The sequence below is a fragment of the Sinohyriopsis cumingii genome, chromosome 8 (assembly GCF_028554795.1).
Source record: "Sinohyriopsis cumingii isolate HCF-2022 chromosome 8, ASM2855479v2, whole genome shotgun sequence".
In the NCBI taxonomy this organism is placed as follows: domain Eukaryota; kingdom Metazoa; phylum Mollusca; class Bivalvia; order Unionida; family Unionidae; genus Sinohyriopsis; species Sinohyriopsis cumingii.
In genome coordinates this window covers 34,970,383-34,988,015 of record NC_142968.1, presented here as the reverse complement: position 1 = coordinate 34,988,015, position 17,633 = coordinate 34,970,383, and the positions used below count along the sequence as shown (strand labels likewise).

Below are 17,633 nucleotides of genomic sequence, written 5' to 3'. Positions count from 1 at the left end.
GTGTCAGGATAATGTGACTGGGTGGGACATCATGCTACATGTCTGTGGCATGTTGTCACAGTACTAGACATCACTGTAAACTGCCACACTGCAGACATTGTAGTGATATGACTGAAAAACTGTTAAAGCTACATTAAAAATCCAAATCACACATATACACACCAACCTAGCAATCACACTGGACAGAAAATTCCTCCAAGTTTTATTTCATCCTAGTTCCTTATAAAATCTTTAAAACTGTGCAGGTTTAGAGTGATATCTATCAAATGTTCTTTGCAGGGATTAATGGAGGATGGTAAACTAAATTAAAGTGAATATTAGATCACAGTGCTACAATCGGAGGTCAGCTATAGCACATTCTGCTCACCTGCTAGAATTCAAGGACCAGTTCTTAAATGCTAGTTTCCCATTATCTACAGACTGCTGGTGTCCAAACTGAATGGCTTTACCAAATATTTCACCTGTCAAAAATCTGTAATGAAAAATTGCAAATGAAGTTTGAACAAAGAATATTATAAAAGAATGTCCAATTGAGACATAAAATGCTAAATAATTCTCTTAGTTTTATAACTGAAATGAGTTAGGAATTTTGACTATTTGAGTTGAAGGCAAATTACATTTTGACTTTCTACAAGAATAGTTACCAGATCACATTAACATTAGGGAATACACCTCTCCCTCGATAACTCGCGCACAACGGGGTCCATAAACACAGACTGCACTATAAGCAAGGCACGAGTTACCAAGGGACCTCCAAAAATTGAAAAAATATCGCTTTGACATCGAGAAAATCATATGGGGGGGGAGGGAAGTGTTAGGGAACTGGGCTGTTTAATGACTGAATCCTCATTTTACATTCACATCGATAATAATTTTTAATAATGCGCTTTTTCTAATGAAGCTGTTCGTTATTCTGTTTAAATAACATTTTTTTCTTTAAAATATCCAACAGGAAAGATCATTCCAACTGGTTTGAACAACCATCACGTGTACGCAAAAAATCTGTATATTACGTCACTGCTTTTTGTTTTCTTGATGAGTCTGGTTCCTGTAGTGGTATTTAATAGTATCTTGCCAAATCGGTAGTCCATAATTTGGGAACTAGACTAACTGTTGATACACCACCAAACAAGATTCCTTTTTTTTCAAAAAAAGGCGACATTTATTTCATGACACGTCTATGTCGAAACTCAATTTTTTTTAATTGTTCAATTAGAACAACATTAATGTCGTGATTTCCATGCAAGTAATAATGAAATTTTGTATCATCCCTGAAGTTATCTCTAAATGCCAGTTCAAGAATTCTCTGAAACTCGCTTGCTCACAAATGGTCTGTATCTGTGAAATCAAGCTCTATATTTTACTCAGTATTCATTTCGCTTGGCTGCCTTGTTATCACTGATCACAGTTATGAAAGAGTCAGTTAATTTAAAGTAACTTCTGTTACATACACAATAACGTTTATTACAGTGTTTGATTAATCAAATGGAGTGAGTTCACCCGACATATGCCCGAGGCCCGCTAGATTTTAAGTTAGTCCGATTATTGTGCCTTTTAACTTTTCTTTTATTCCACCTCCATTTTTTAATTCAAAAGACATAATTAACTTGATAATACAAAGGAGGCCAGTTTTTAATTCAGTGCAACAATACAACAAATACTTCCGCAAGTCAGTTATCAAAACATGGGCAGCACTTAATTAGGTTCTCAGAGAAACGCTCGTGGACATAGCTGTTACGGTAGATTGACGCATTTTACATTTAATTACAAGAGGATACATTGCATTTATGACGACTACACTTAAAAGGAACTAAAAGATGGAACTAGAATACAAATTTCAATTGATAAAAAAATCATTTAATTTGTATTTATTTATTAAAGTACTGCCTCCACTTGGCGTAAGTGACATTTTCATTGATCGAAATTTCCCTACAAATCATTAATTGCGGTGTACTAGATTTGTCGTTTGGAAAGAAAATGTAAAAAAATTGTATGAGCTATTTTTAAATTTGATATTTCAATGTTGATTACAATTTCCAGGTCCTATTCTACCATTTTCAATGATAAAACGAGCGATACATCAAAATTTCTGTTACCAATTTTGATCATGATTTTCTTCAAATAGGGATAAATTATTGGGGTATTTTCAGGTTTAAAAAATGGGATCCACGCCTGACACTGCGTTATAAGCGGGTTCACGAGTTATCAGGGCGTGAGTTATTGAAGGAGTGGCGTATAAGCCTACTACCTACCAAATCCAACTCAGATAAAAAAATGAATATTCATCTTCTCTCTGTCATATAGTCAAAGGCCAATAACTCTTGCCCATTTCCTCTCCTTAACACCACATGGTGTTGCTAGCATTCAAGCTGAGCAAACTACCAATGAGGATGCTCAAATAGCAGGGGGGATGCGAGAGTCTTTAAGTAATATTATCATGTAGGTATTTAAGAAGAAACATAATCACTAGAGAATAGGCTTTCTTCTTGGAATTTCCCAATCATATAAACATTAGGAGAATAGGTAATAGGTGAAGGGAATGGTGTGCATCCTACCTATACCATGAGTATTCTTCCAGGGAAGAAAGATTGGATACCTTATGTGAATGATCATCCACTCTCCTACTTAAAGCAACACAGCCTATGGTCACATGAACTGTAACCACTCTATCAAGTTAAGACAATGATTACTGAAATCTTCTTACCATCAAAATTCACTGGTGAATCCAGCAAAGCTAGGAGGCTGTGTTGGTTTAATTGGATCTGATGGTCATCTGGGCATCAGCAACAGGACGCACCAGATTCAGCTCTTATCTCTGCAAAGCTAAATCAATGAGATAAAAATTCATGAAAGATCACTCTCATCTAATAAGCTGAGATCCTCATGAGGAAACTCGTTTGTTTAGACAGGTCAGAGGATGACAAGCATATAATCAACTTAAGCCATGAAGATTGAGTTTGGGAGGTGATATCCTGCTTTCACAGCTTCATGGCAGAAAGGGTCATTTGTAGTTGCCATGTCTTGTCTCTGTGTGCTCCAAGTAGTGCATGAAGGCATAGACAGGATCCTGCAACGCCGATGTTCTCATCATATTTATTGGAGCATATGATGACTCTCGGACTGCCCGTAGATGGTAACTGGTTCTTGGCTACAAAGCCTGATTGTGATATGAGGATCATCAAACCATCGGATCTGAAATTAAGATAGTTCAATCTGACTAAAAGGGCATGTAACTCACTCACTCTGGATGTCAAAGCAAAACGTATCAGGAAATAGATTTTGTTTGATAACAGTTTCAGTGAGGTCCAGGCTAAAATCTCGAATTTAAATGAACTGAGCCTTGGTAAGATCCAGGTCAGATTCTATTCTGGAAACAAGGTGTGGAATTTCGGTCTATTCAAATCATCTTATCATGACTGATATCTCTTCTGCAATGATGCCTGTGCCAAACATCATGGAGCAGTAGCCTTTGATGGCAATTGGGGTCAACTTTTTCTCCTTGCAGAGCCACAGAAAATAGTTGGCCAGCTGAGGGATTGAGGCACTTAAATGGATGATATTACTGATTTGACACCAGTCCTTTAAAACATACCACTTCCCTTCATAAGTCTTCAAAGTTGATGGTCTTCTTTCTCTCAAGAATCTCTCTACAATCAGAAGAGAAGACAGTACTGCACGGGGATGAACACTTGTGACCGTTGTTGTTTGAGATTCAGATTCACTGTAATATATTCCTAGGTAGGTCTATCACTAGATATAGTAGATCACTGACCCAGTGATATTCCCATCTGAGAGGGGCTATAAGAATAATCCTGCAATTCTGACCTATTATTTTCTGTGTTATTTTCAGCAGGAAGACCATCTGGGTGTAAGCACTCCTATAACTTCTCCCAACTGAGAGAGTGCATAAATATGGCTAAGTTTCTGGGTCAGGAACCAGTAAGACAAAGGTGTGTCAATTGTGGTTCGACCTTGTTGCAAAAACGTCAATCAATGGAAGCCCCCAAAGTGACAATTTCAATGAAAAACTTATGCCTGAAGGGACAATTATGGATAACCTGACTTTTTCTGGGGAGAATGCTGGCCGGACATTGAGTCTGCCAGGAATGTGTCAGGTTTATACACTGGTCTGAAGTTGGCAGCAATAACAAAGAAACTGTCAAACCAGCATGCACAGGTCAGGCAATTGGGTGCCCACATTTGAGGAGACATAAATCGGACTGAATTCCTTCAGAGTTGGTTCATCAAAATTAAAAAGCATTTATGATGGCTTTCATAATAAGGTTGATGTGAAGAGGCAGTTCTCCTGGACTCCATTTGACAATGACCGTATTTAAGTCTGGCAACAAGAGTGCTTCCCAAGCACACCTTCTGGCATCTATACATACTGTCACTTCCAGATGGAACTTCTCCAGAGGAATTCCTGTCGTTAGCCAACCATGCTCGCACAACTAATATAGCAATGAGTTTGTACCTCACGATATTGACCTTTTGGTCAACTGGACTGGAAAATGGTGCCACTGAGCCAGCAGTCATCTGTAACAAGCGCATATCAAGGCAGCCCCTCGGGATCATATCTGATGCTGCATTGAAATACATGAAGATCTGCAAGAACTCTCTCAAAGAAATCCTTTTGGAAATGGACTCTACGAGTTTGATGATCCATCTGGCATGGACATGAGGCAGGTGGACCAGACTGACAATGGTTATAAACTAAATATCCAGAACTTACCATTTGTTTTTGGAGGAGATTATTCAGACACACAGCCATAGCAGCCACAGAGGAAGTTGATTAGAATAGGTGATAACGCAATCCATACTTTTGTTAAGACCCAGGTTGATATTTAGACAGAACAAAATGACAAAATTGATAAACGCTGTTGCAGTAAGCAAACCAAAAAAACTTTCATGATGCCAGTTTAATAGTGGCAGGAAAGCGGGTATTTGCGAGACTAGACATATGGCGCAATTGTCCCTTTGGATGGTGAGTCCTAAAGATCTTTATCTTGTTGCCAGACTTAAATACAATCAGTGTCTCTATTTTGAATCTAAGTAAAAGAATTAATTCATTGAGGTAACTCAAGTCTATGATTTACCTCAAATTGCCCATTTTTCTCAGGGACAGAGCCCCCAGAGATGATGGTTTTTGTACAATCTCCACGACCTGTTTCTTGATGAGTGACTATGTCTTGCTGCAGAATATTATCTTTCTCCCAAACTAACAGCACAATCATTAGAAGACAAGAGGAAGGAAGAGGAGTTGGGTAGATAAATCAAATCCAAGGCCCCTCTGAAATGACTTGAATCAAACATTATTTTGAGGAAATAGATTGATCAACAAACAATCATTTTGAGGAAATAGATTGATCCAATGTGATCAAAATTGCAGCAGTTTGGTGGCAATAGGTAGACTGTCTGCAGTGGGAATGTTAAGTCAGCAGTGTGAGACAGGAGGTTTGTGGGCAGAGACAACTGGTTTCTTACCTCACCCATAAAGGTTGCCTCCTAGACTGGTTGGACTTGTTTGTAGGCATAAGGTTGAGATCTGAATGGCAATTGGAACGTAAAAGATCCAGTTTGCTTGGCTCACTGTTTGTGGCAGGGATGGCTGGATTTTAAAATATGGGTGGAGCAGGAAGTTGGAGAGGTAGATCCTGAGCTGCATGTCTCTAAATTACTTTAATTTTGACCCCAAACAGCAATGGTAAGCCAGATGGTGTCATCCTTAATGCCAGAGCATGATGTGGCTCAAGTGAAGTAGATTGCAAACATGCATCACAATGCATAAGGTCAAGAGGCTATCAATGCATTTGCCATTGAATGTAAGCTGGTTTTAATTACCCTAGCCATCTGGGCCATCCAATTCCAGGCAAGTTGGTTAGCTGATTTTTGTGCCACTCAGAAAATCAACAATAAGGCCAGACCCAACCTCAAAGATGTGACAATGTTCTCAACCTGCTTCAATTTAACTAAAGAAACATTTTCATTCACTTTATAAAAAAATGGGGTAGACATACTAACTGCTGCAATTTTTTTTATCTAACACCTGGGTGTTCAGTATCCTTGTCAGTGAAATGTGTCTTGTATTGGTGTGATGAAAATGTCACTGGTAGCTGAATTTCAGTAAAGGAGACCGTAACAAATTACTTCATAGAGTATATGGCTTTTTAGGCCTTCAAGACATATGTAGCAAAGTTACCCAGTGCAGTGCACTATAAATAGAACACCTGTTACCTATTCGACTCCATACACATAGGCCTGCCTGTTAACTGTTAAGCAGTGTAGTGTATGTTACGTTTAGCAGCAATTTTAACCATTTTACATTTTTGGTACATTCAATTATGTATTGAAAAATTTAAGAGTAAAGTCTGATCGTTATAGCTGTGTAATTATTTTTCACGGAAGAATTTTTTATGTGCTTTGCAATCTTGAGAGAACTTGTTCACCGTCAAGTCAGTTAAGCAGCGTGTCCAACTGTAGCTGCCATTTCTCATACTCGAAATTTACATACGTTCACATCACGAAGTCATCTGAATTTGATAATTTATAAAAACCAATTGCTGCCTACATCAATATCAGAGCCTTTACCTAAGTTATTGAAGCTTTCCTAGTTGTGATTCTAATCGAGAAAACTTTGTAAGTACTGAACAAAATCAACGACCTCCATTTTGGACAGTGGAGAATATGACCCAGTTACTTTAAATAGCAGATTTCAACCAAAGCATAAACAGTGACCACGTGATCTGACGTAATGGTCATTCGCAAAAATGAATGTAGTATCTAACAGGGGGTTTTCCCCGAAGGTGGCACTACAAAAACCCATTTAAAATGGCTGATGTTTACAGCAGGCATCAAAAGGCGCTTCCATGCAAATGGAGTAGAGGCGTCAAAAGGCACATCCATTTGGCTTGCATTAACAGGTGTATAGAACAATGCTACTGAATGGAAATAAAACTCAAAAACTGACAACACCTAGTGGTGGCAAGAGGAGGTAATGAGCAAGAATTATTGTCCTTTGCCTAATTTGATTTAGACAGAAAAGACAAATGTTTGTCTTTTAGGAGGACTGGATTCGGGAGGCAGCAGACTTATAATTCCATTATGTTAATGTGATCAGGGTATATTTTCAAACAATACACTGCAAACTGCATTACAAATTTAAACCAATAAAATATCAACATACTGTGCATACGAAAGAAGGAAATGAAGGATTACATCTGGCAGGTATTGAATTAAAACTGAACATTTATACCATCCCCCAAAACCGTAATGTATATATAAAATTGCAATACATTAAACATACTAAATCATATCAATGGTATGAAAGAATCTATCAAATGATACCAAATAATCAGAGTAGAAACATGAGTTTATATACAACTTTCATCTCATACAGAATGGACATAAATAACTATAGGCTAGGATAAACCTGAATATACAGCTTTATGTTAAATTTATTAATCCTGATTTTGTGTTACCATAACTCTTACAGATTTAAAAAGCATTAAAAGTATTTTCCCTATAAATAATGCAAACATAGTAAAGGGAGATAACTCCTATATCAGCAGAGTTCAGTCTCTTACTTGGTCAGGTGATCTCCACTGTCATCCCATTTAAGTTTGTTCAGTAAATGTTCCATCAATTTCATCATGTAGTTCTGAAAATAATTTATGAAAATACTTTTCACTAAATCAACATTATGTAACACCACAGACAAAGTACTAACTGAATCTAATAGAAACTTGAGTTAATAACACATGGTTTATTATGTAAGCCGTAAAAGCATCAAGTCTCTTAGGAACTTCCTAGATATGCCTAATGACGTATATACAAACCTAAAGCAAACACACCATGAAACAAACACTCAGATTGATATAACATGTATGAAACATTTCAATGAATTTTACTGTAAATGTTATAGCGCCAACCTCCCTTACAAGTAATTATCCATTAGCAATTACCTGAGTTACAAGTAATTTCCATTAGCAATTACCAGCCTTACAAGTAATTTCCATTAGCAATTACCAGCCTTACAAGTAATTTCTATTAGCAATTACCTGCCTTACAAGTAATTTCCATTAGCAATTACCTGCCTTACAAGTAATTTCCATTAGCAATTACCTGCCTTACAAGTACTTTCCATTAGCAATTACCTGCCTTAAAGAGACACTTGCATGAGGTTCCATAAATCACATTACGGAAGAAATAAACCGCTATTATGCATATGCAGTCACCTGTTTTAATAGTTTTAATTTTTACTTCATATATCTGAGGAGATGAGCCTATCCCTCAACAGTAAGTCAATTTTTTATCTTCAGTTGAATATCACATAACCATACATTCACAATACTGTAAGTTCTTTCTGAACTTTCACTTTGCATTTTGTGGAAAAACATTTATTGTTGAATTTTATAAAACTTGTTGGGTTTTTCTATTTTCTGTTACTTAGTTTAAGACCACATAACCATACCATTAGTCCAATTAATTTCATTTCATTTTCAAAGTTAATACCCAAATTCTAGAACAAAAATAATTATGTATATATTTGTTTTAGATTTTTCTCTGATTACATTAGTGACCTGGATTTAACAAGCTTTCAGCACATTGATTGTTGATTTTGTGATTCTACCTAAAAAAGAAAATCAATTATTTTAAGTGAGGCTTGTAATGTTATTTATTATTGAAAAATAATTTCAGAAGGCATGGATATAGTTGTGGACAGGAGACAAAACTGCCCTGAAAGTTATATTTCTCAGAACTTAAGCTCAAATGAAGGCATAACATAAACCATCTGTTGATCTGTATCAATTCTAGTCAATTGTGGAATGTCATTACTTGAACTGTAAATAAGAGTTGAGTGATATCTAAAGTTAATTAGATGAAGGCTAATACTACAACTTTTATGGCAGCCATGGTACATTTTTTTGTGTAGCTAAACTGTGCAATTAATTAGATGAAGGCTAATACTACAACTTTTATGGCAGCCATGGTACATTTTTTTGTGTAGCTAAACTGTGCAATCAAACCTGTCCACTCCTTTGCTTATACTTTGTTGGAGGCATATACAATTAATATGCAACTAAAAGTTTCCCTAATCAGGATGTTCCTTTGTATTTGCAAATATGCCCCCCTCCCCTTAATTTGCTGTGGATGTATTTTTTGTAATTTGTGTTTTGCAAAGCAACATTGTGCTAGGGTATTTGGTAGTCTAAAGTCATACTGTCATGTGATACACCATAACTTAGCAAGTATGACCATAAGAAGTCAGTTGGTGAAAACAAATGTAAAAAAATAAAATAAATCTATTTAGAAGAAGCAGTGATAACATGATTTTAAAGATAGCCACTGTGGTGTCTATTGGACACCATTTTTATTTAGGACTAACTAAATCTCAGCATAAAACTGTGCCAAGATTAATTACATTTGTCCAAGTAATTACAGAGGACTAGTATCAACAATCTTAATGGAAACCTGATGCCGATGAATGATGCTGGACCAATGCAAAAGCCCTTATGGTCCTTGACCAGTGGCGCCTGTAACTTACCTTATACTGTCTGTATACAGGTTTATTTTGGATCCTTCCTTCTATATAACCCAGGTTACTTAAAGCACTATCCCATGGTACATAGTCCTCCTCATGGACCAAATATTGTGTGAGATCCAAAGCTATTTTGTGGCTCAATCGGCCTGACCTAAAAATGGAGAACAAGAGACTGGAGTGAGCCTGAATTCCTTCACCTGGTTTATACTGAGATCATAACATTACGACCATAATTTGCTGAGTCAAAGACCAGATATTGTGCAAGGTCTAACGTTATCTTCTGACTTGCTCTGGCAGACCAGAAACATATAACAAGTCATTAAATATAAGCCAACTAATTTTCACCCCAACTTGGAAAAAGAACTTTTCTGACAAGTCTCTGGACCAGTAAAGCTTCATATTATTGGTGAAGATTTTAAACAAATAACAGAAGAAGAATTTCAATACTTTTCTTTTGAATTACATGAAAATCTATATTCCTTGAAAGTACAAAAATGACAGGATATTCCCTACCACACTGCTTTCATTGGCCTCTGAGAAATAATCACCATAACTTGATCAATAGTTCAGTTTCTAACATGTTTTCTACATACATACATAGATACATAGATACATACATACATAGATACATATATCCATACAAGCATACATACATACATACAGCAGCTTAAGACACATCTGACTTTTGGAACAAAAGGCACATGACAGCTGTAGATATTAATTCTTTAAAGTGGAAGAAAAATCACCAGGCAAAACCATTTTGAAAATCTGCCATAATATATTCTTTGAAAAACATTCGGTAGAAAATGTGCTGTTCAAGAACTCAGTCTATATCATTATTATTAGATTGGTTCTTGACTTACGCTCCTTAATAAACTCAGTCGCTGTCAATACATAAAAAAGCACCACTTCATCTACAAATCTTTATTAGGAAAGTAAATTTGAAGCAATTGGACCAGTTTACATAATGATGAATGAAATATGTCAAAATGTTGAGTCTGTTTTTCTAAGAATTATTCTTTGTATGCAAGTACATGTACTGTGACTCCTAATGTTTATTAATGCCATTACATCTTTGCAAATGTTTTCATGAATTTAGCCTATATAAGCTCACAAACTGCAAAGACCAACAAAGAATAATTCTTCTGTGGAAACAATATAACCCTTCCCAATCCATCAATTTAAGTTCTGACAAATTCATTTTTTGCAAAACCACAAAAATGTATATATATACACCACTCCCTCGATAACTCGCGCACATCGGGGTCCAGAAACATTGACCGCACTATAAGCGAGGGGCGAGTTATCGAGGGACCTATAAAATAAGCCCAAAACCAATAAAGTGATTGACGACATAACGGAAAAATAAGGGGGGGGGGTAGGCAGATTATACTGTTGAATACTCACTTTATAATCGTTCTGAGATTAACTGTTAATAAATATCTCTTCATAACGGTGTACTTTATTATTTTCTCATAGGACAACATTAAAAATTTCAGGATAAATTACAGTATATTGAGGCGACCATCGAAAACATTATTCCACGTGGTTTCCGTTCGCTGAACATGTGTACCACTTCACACATTGTGTACTACATCACTAAGTTTTATGTTGAATTGTATACATTCTAGTTTTATTGTTTGAACCAAATTAGAAGTTTTTTATACACAAAAGATCGACTCTTTTCGAGAAACAGTGTCGATCGAATGATAGATAGATAGATTTGAATGTGACAGAAGTAAAATGGAAAACAAAAAAAACCAAGAGTTAATCAGTACTGACATATTTAATTGGTCTACAAATTTAAAACAACGTAAATTAGAACAAGTTAATACTTGCCGTTTGTGCCACGCTTGACAAATATCAATTCACTTCTTGAAAAAATCAGTTAACTTTTTTGTGTGTGTTACTCCTTGGTTTCTCTGCCACCGAGCAAAATCCCTCAGATTTCTCAACTGCATGAGCTTTACGTAGTCAACATTTTGGGTCTCCAGCCACCTTATGGCAATATCAAAATATTTGCTTCCTGTGCAGAGGGGTGGGGGTGCAACATCTGTGTCTGCATCACTTTCAACACTTGTGTTACTCCAGTTAGAATCGTCTTCTGCTGCAAATTTGTTTGCTATAGAAATAATTATAGTTTCATCTGACATGTATTCGGCTGTAGGGCAATCATTGTCAGCACAAATCCACTCCTCCATCAAGAGAAACGCCCATCTCAGGACCATGAGTCTGTACTAATTTCTCCCAAACAGCCTCGGCATTAGTGACATCAGTTTCACTGAAACATTCGAAGTCACTATCATCGTCGTTGTCTCTGTTACTGTTTTGCTTTACATCAAAGGCAGCTCCAAGACCCTTAATCCAGCACCTGAGGTCTCTTGTAATCGATTTAGTTTTTTTAATGCAACAAACACTTCCCCAAGTTGTTGATCAAAACAAAGCCGGCATGTACATGTAATTAGGTTCTCATAGAAGTACTCACGGGTTTCGATGTGATGGACGATTGACTCTTTTCATGTTTTCAATGAACAGACTATGTTGTGATTGTAATGTTTACACTGAAACGGAATTAAAGGATTAGAATGTGACTTTCACACAGGAAGTCGTTTAATTGGTGTTTATTTCATTCTCTGTTGCCACCTGTTAACATTTACCAGAAGTTTTCATTGATCGCTATTTCACCAGACTGCTTATTTACAGTATAATGACAACTATTTATCCTAAAAACTTACATAATATATGATATCTTTAAACAGAGGTCTCGCTAGGATTTTAAAACTGGGTCTTTCTGCCTCTGAATTCAATCACTAAATATCAGTATATTTTCTCACTTGGCCGCCAAGTCAAAGCCTTTGAACTAGCCGCCTAGCTGTTGCATCATGTTCTTTTTTTTTTTAATGTACTCTTATGAAACAGCAACAGTACATCAAAGAGTCTTTCAGTCACTGAATTCTGTCATTGTAAATATCAGCACAGTAAACTGATCAACACATTTTCCCACAAAGCAGGTGGCTGAAACAGGACCGGCAAATCTTTGAATTTTCCCGCGCACCTATTACATGCGTACGGAGGACTCCCGCCTCAGTGATTTTCTGCGTCCCAGATCAAAAATTGGCGTCCAAATACGCATAATTAAGCGTTTTCGAGATCTCTGAAATTAATTCTTCTCTAGAACTTGCAAATTGCAAAATATGGATTATATTTTTACGGGCATTAATCACCATTTTCGATGATAAAACAATGTATCAAGGTTTAATTTATCAATTCTTATCGTAATTTTTTTCATGTTCAGCATATTTTAAAGATATTTTAAATACATTTTGTCTGGAAAAAATCGGGAGCCAAGACGGACACCGCGTTATAAGCAGGATCGCGAGTTATCCGGGCGCGAGTTATTGAGGGAGCGGTATATATATATATATATATATATATATATATATATATATATATATATATATATATATATATACACACCTCTCCCTCGATAACTTGTGCACAACGGGGTCCACAAACATAGACCGCACTATAAGCAAGGCGCAAGTTACCAAGGAACCGCCAAAAATTGAAAAAAATCGCTTTGACATTGAGAAAACCGTGGGGGGTGGGGGGTCCATTAGGGAACTGGGCTGTTTAATGACTGAATCCTCATTTTACAATCACATCGATAATTTTTAATAATGTGCTTTTTCTAATGAAGTTGTTCATTATTCCATTTAAATAACATTTTTTTCTCTCAAAATATCCAACATATGAAAGATCGTTCCAACTGGTTTGAACAACCATCACATGTACGCGAAAAATCTGTGTATTACGTCACTGCTTTTTGTTTTCTTGATGAGTCTGGTTCCCGTAGTGGTATTTAATAGTATCTTGCCAAATTGGTAGTCCACAATTTGGGAACTAGACTACCTGTTGATACACCACCAAACAAGATTCCATTTTTTTCAAAAACACGCGACATCTATTTCGTGACACGTCTATGTCGAAACTCAATTATTTATTGTTCAATTAGTACAGTGTTAATGTCGTGATTTCATTGGAAGTAATAATGAAATTTCTTATCATCCCTGAGGATATCTCTAAATGCCAGTTCAAGAATTCTCTGAAACTCACTTGCCCACAATGGTCTGTATCTGTGAAATCAAGCTCTTTATTTTACAAAGTATTCTTTTCACTTTGCTGCCTTGTTATCTTTGATTACAGTTATGAAAGAGTCGGTTAATTTAAGGTAGTTTCTGTTACATACAAAAAAACGTTTATTACAATGTTCGATTGATCAAATGAAGTGAGTTCACCTGACATACAACCGAGGCTGCTAGATTTTAAGTTAGTCCGATTTTTGTGCCTTTTAACTTTTCTTTTATTCCACCTCCTTTTTATTATTATTCAAAAGACATAATTAACGTGATAATATAAAGGAGGCCAGCTTTTAATTCAGTGCAACAATACAACAAATACTTCCGCAAGTCAGTTATCAAAACACGGTCGGCACTTATTTAGGTTCTCAGAGAAATGCTTGCAGACAAGCTGTTACAGTAGATTGACGCATTTTACGTTTAATTACAAGAGGACACATTGCACTTATGACGTTTACACTTAAAAGGAACTAAAAGATGGAACTATAACACAAATTTCAATTGATAAAAAGATTATTTAATTTGTATTTATTTATTAAAGTACTGCCTCCACTCGGCGTAAGTGACATTTTCATTGATCAAAATTTCCTTACATATCGTTAATTGCGGTGTACTAGGAATGTCGTTTGGAAAGAAAATGTAAAAAATTGTATGAGTTATTTTTAAATTTGATATTTAATAGTGTTGATTACAAATTTCAGGTCCTATCTACCGTTTTCAATGATAAAACGCGCAATACATCAAAGTTTCCGTTACCAATTTTGATCGCGATTTTCTTCAAGTTCAACAAATAGGGATACATTTTTGGAGGCATTTTTCGGGTTTAGAAAATGGGATCCATGCCTGACACTGCATTATAAGCGGGTTCATGAGTTATCAGGGTGCGAGTTATTGAGGGAGTGGTGTATATATATATATATATATATATATATATATATATATATATATATATATATATATAATAAATGAATTCAGGGTAGTGGTACTGCACACTGTATTGGAAGCATAAAAGTTTTCCAGATTAATAGTTGGCTAAATTTACATCATATGATCAGATGGGTATGTGATATAAATAGTAATTTTGTGAAGTAAATTCCTTGCTAAAATTGAAAAAACAATATCTATGATCCCCCCCTCTTTTCACTCTCTTTTTGAAGTAACTGGCTCATTGTAAGTCAGTGCAACAAGACAAGTACAATTTCAATATTATAGAAGTTAATGGCCACAATGTTGATTTTTATTTTGTCAAAGTAGAAGGGTTGAGACGAAGGAGGAAACTAATAAGAAAGGTGTATTAAAAAAAATTGTGTAATTTACAGTGCCACACCATCCAAATAATAATGTCCTAATCAGCCTGACATTCACCTCAGTGTTGGGATAAATCCTTATGGAGTACATCTCCCAATGAATATTTTCCACAAATGGCACAATCATCTTTTTTTTCCCTTTCTGTTTCCTTGACACTTACTCCGTGGGTTCACAGATGTATAATAAGCTTCATGCATGTTTCAAGCATTGATTCACGAAGGGAACCTGTTGTGGGATGTATCCTGTAACAGAGTTCCAATTAAGTATGTCATGGACATCTTTAAAAGCAATTTTGTTTTGTAAATTATGTTTATCTGTGAATTCTTACCAGATCACAAAATGGTCAGAAAAAGGTCTGCTACCTCTTGAATCCAGCAAATGCAGAAATAATTTTTTTTTAGTCCTTCCCATCTTTATTCCATGTAGACAAAGGGAAGAAACTCTTCCCATACTGCATCCACAGCCCATGCCCTTGAGCCTGGATCTGGTGAGATGAAGTTGGGACGTTTGTGATTCCACCTTGTCACAGATCTATCATTTGGCAGCCCGAAAGTACACAAATCTGCTACAAGACTGATGGGTGGACATACCACTCTGTGTGAATGGTCTAGGCCCTTCCTTGACAATGAATCAGCCAGGATGTTAGGTCAATATATTCATTTTTGTACAACTGGGAGAAAATCCCAAAATAGAATGTATAGATCTGGTGATTTCATCCCACCTCCACGTTCAGTTTCGCGGCTGTTTCGTTGTTTGCCTTTGGTGGATAATCCGTAAGATTTCATGTGAGTGTTCCTCCAGTAGTAAATAACTGAGTGCCACCAAACGAGTTCAACTGGGTTTTATCCGTGATCGGCCATGTGGCAGAAATTCATATAATTGTTTGGTTTTCTAAAGATTTCGTTCTGTACAAGCTAATCTTTTGCATTATTGATGGTCAAAAGTTGATCATAGCCATCATAGTTAACTCGGAAACCTTCAAAAGTCAGGACTGCGGTTGGTATATAATTTACACTGCATCTTTGTTGATCCAGATAGAAATACCCATGGTACCAAAGTGATAGATAATAATCGTTCTCATGTTCAGCCCGGTATACATTCATACTCTCCTAGAATTCTTTGATGTTGTTCCAGATGGAGGTGATGACATGGAAAAATCGTTAGTAAACTGGCAGTCACGGAAACATTTTCAGATATCACACTTTTAGTTTTATCATATTTGTTTGGACATGGTTTGCAGAGAAGACCTGTTACGACTCTATTGAATTATGTAGCAAATGAACATCATTAGTTTCGACATGAAGCGAAAACGAAAGCGCACCAGCATTTTTTATGCCTGATTTATCTTACAAGATTGTGGGTTCTAACAGTCGTGGTAAAACGAATCTGCTCATTAACATGTTCCTAAACAACATAATGAACTACCACCGTGTGATCATTTACACGTTAAATCCTGACATGGAAAAATACAAGACACTATGATTTTGGCGATTCGCTTGCAGAAAATCATATTTTCATAGATTCTGACCGCTAGGATGTCTTTACCCTCATGGATCCGGCTCAGATACAACCCATAGATGAACTCGAATCTGACATGCATAAGATCATCGTGTTCAACGATTTTAAGATAGAAAGAGAGAACATGAACGTATCTGAGAGTATTTTTCTTTCTCGAGAAACAAGTGCTGCAACAGCATTTTTTCCACTCAGTCGTATTACGATGAGATTAAGTACATCTGACGTAACACAGGGGTATTTTATGCTCTTTTCTGGTCTGGATCATCATTAAATTGGCGTGTTCGCAAGAGACAACTGCAGCAGAATTTCCTCAAAAGAATTCAAAGACTGCTGCTTGTGCCATACTGTCCACCACATATTGTCCTTCATAATGAGGACCACCTTTACATGTAATTGGTTCTTCCAAAAATAAAACACAGTAACTATGACCTTCATTTCTAGAATTCTAATGTTCTGAGGTAGCTTTTCTGACCCCCCCCCCCATTCACCAGTGATTTCGATGAAGCTGGGCAATATATGGACTCACCAACTGTTTGAGATGACATTTTATTCAGTGTAGATCATAATTTTTGGGCTAGAATGGCCATTTGCTGAGATCTACTCCCTATTTAAAATCAACTCTGTGCTATGTGGAACTGAAAGAAGCAAACATAGTTAGGATTTATAATACATTCCAAACCCAGGTGGACAAAATTCCGGAACAGAGTGTGGTCTGACTTGTCTGAATTGATTAGAAGTCCTAAATTACTTCAATCTTGAATGGAAGAGAAAATTGTTTGAATCATGTTGTTTTTCTTGAGGATGTCATTGAGAACCACTACTTACAAGGTCACCTGGAAGAGAGATGACAGCTGGTTATTGTCATTGAAACCCCATGGGCAGATATAAAGGCCAAACAGGAAAGTGCAAAATTGGTAAATGGTTCCTTGGAAACCAAACCAAGGAACTTGAATGAGAATGTGTATATAGAGTCATGCATGGACATGCAGTGGTACTTATGCCAATTGGTTGCTGTAGTAAGAGAGGATACTCCACCAATTAAATCACAGGCCGTTATTATTACATATCATAAACCACTGACCAGATTCCTTTGCCACTGCAGTTATAAGTCGATGAACATCTTGTTC

General features: G+C 36.3%; 1 protein-coding gene across 2 annotated transcripts in view; it reads right to left on the bottom strand.

Moving 5' to 3' along the window:
• Window positions 1–17,633, bottom strand: part of LOC149793281 (glutamyl aminopeptidase-like) — a 109,800-nt gene that overhangs the window by 24,781 nt on the left and 67,386 nt on the right. For both annotated transcript variants that reach the window (XM_089967263.1, XM_089967264.1), the window contains exons 13-15: window positions 9,545–9,692; window positions 7,584–7,657; window positions 368–472 (exon numbers count right to left, since the gene is read on the bottom strand). In XM_089967263.1, coding sequence (XP_089823389.1) covers window positions 368–472; window positions 7,584–7,657; window positions 9,545–9,692 — 327 coding nt within the window. The remainder of the gene's footprint in view (window positions 1–367; window positions 473–7,583; window positions 7,658–9,544; window positions 9,693–17,633) is intronic.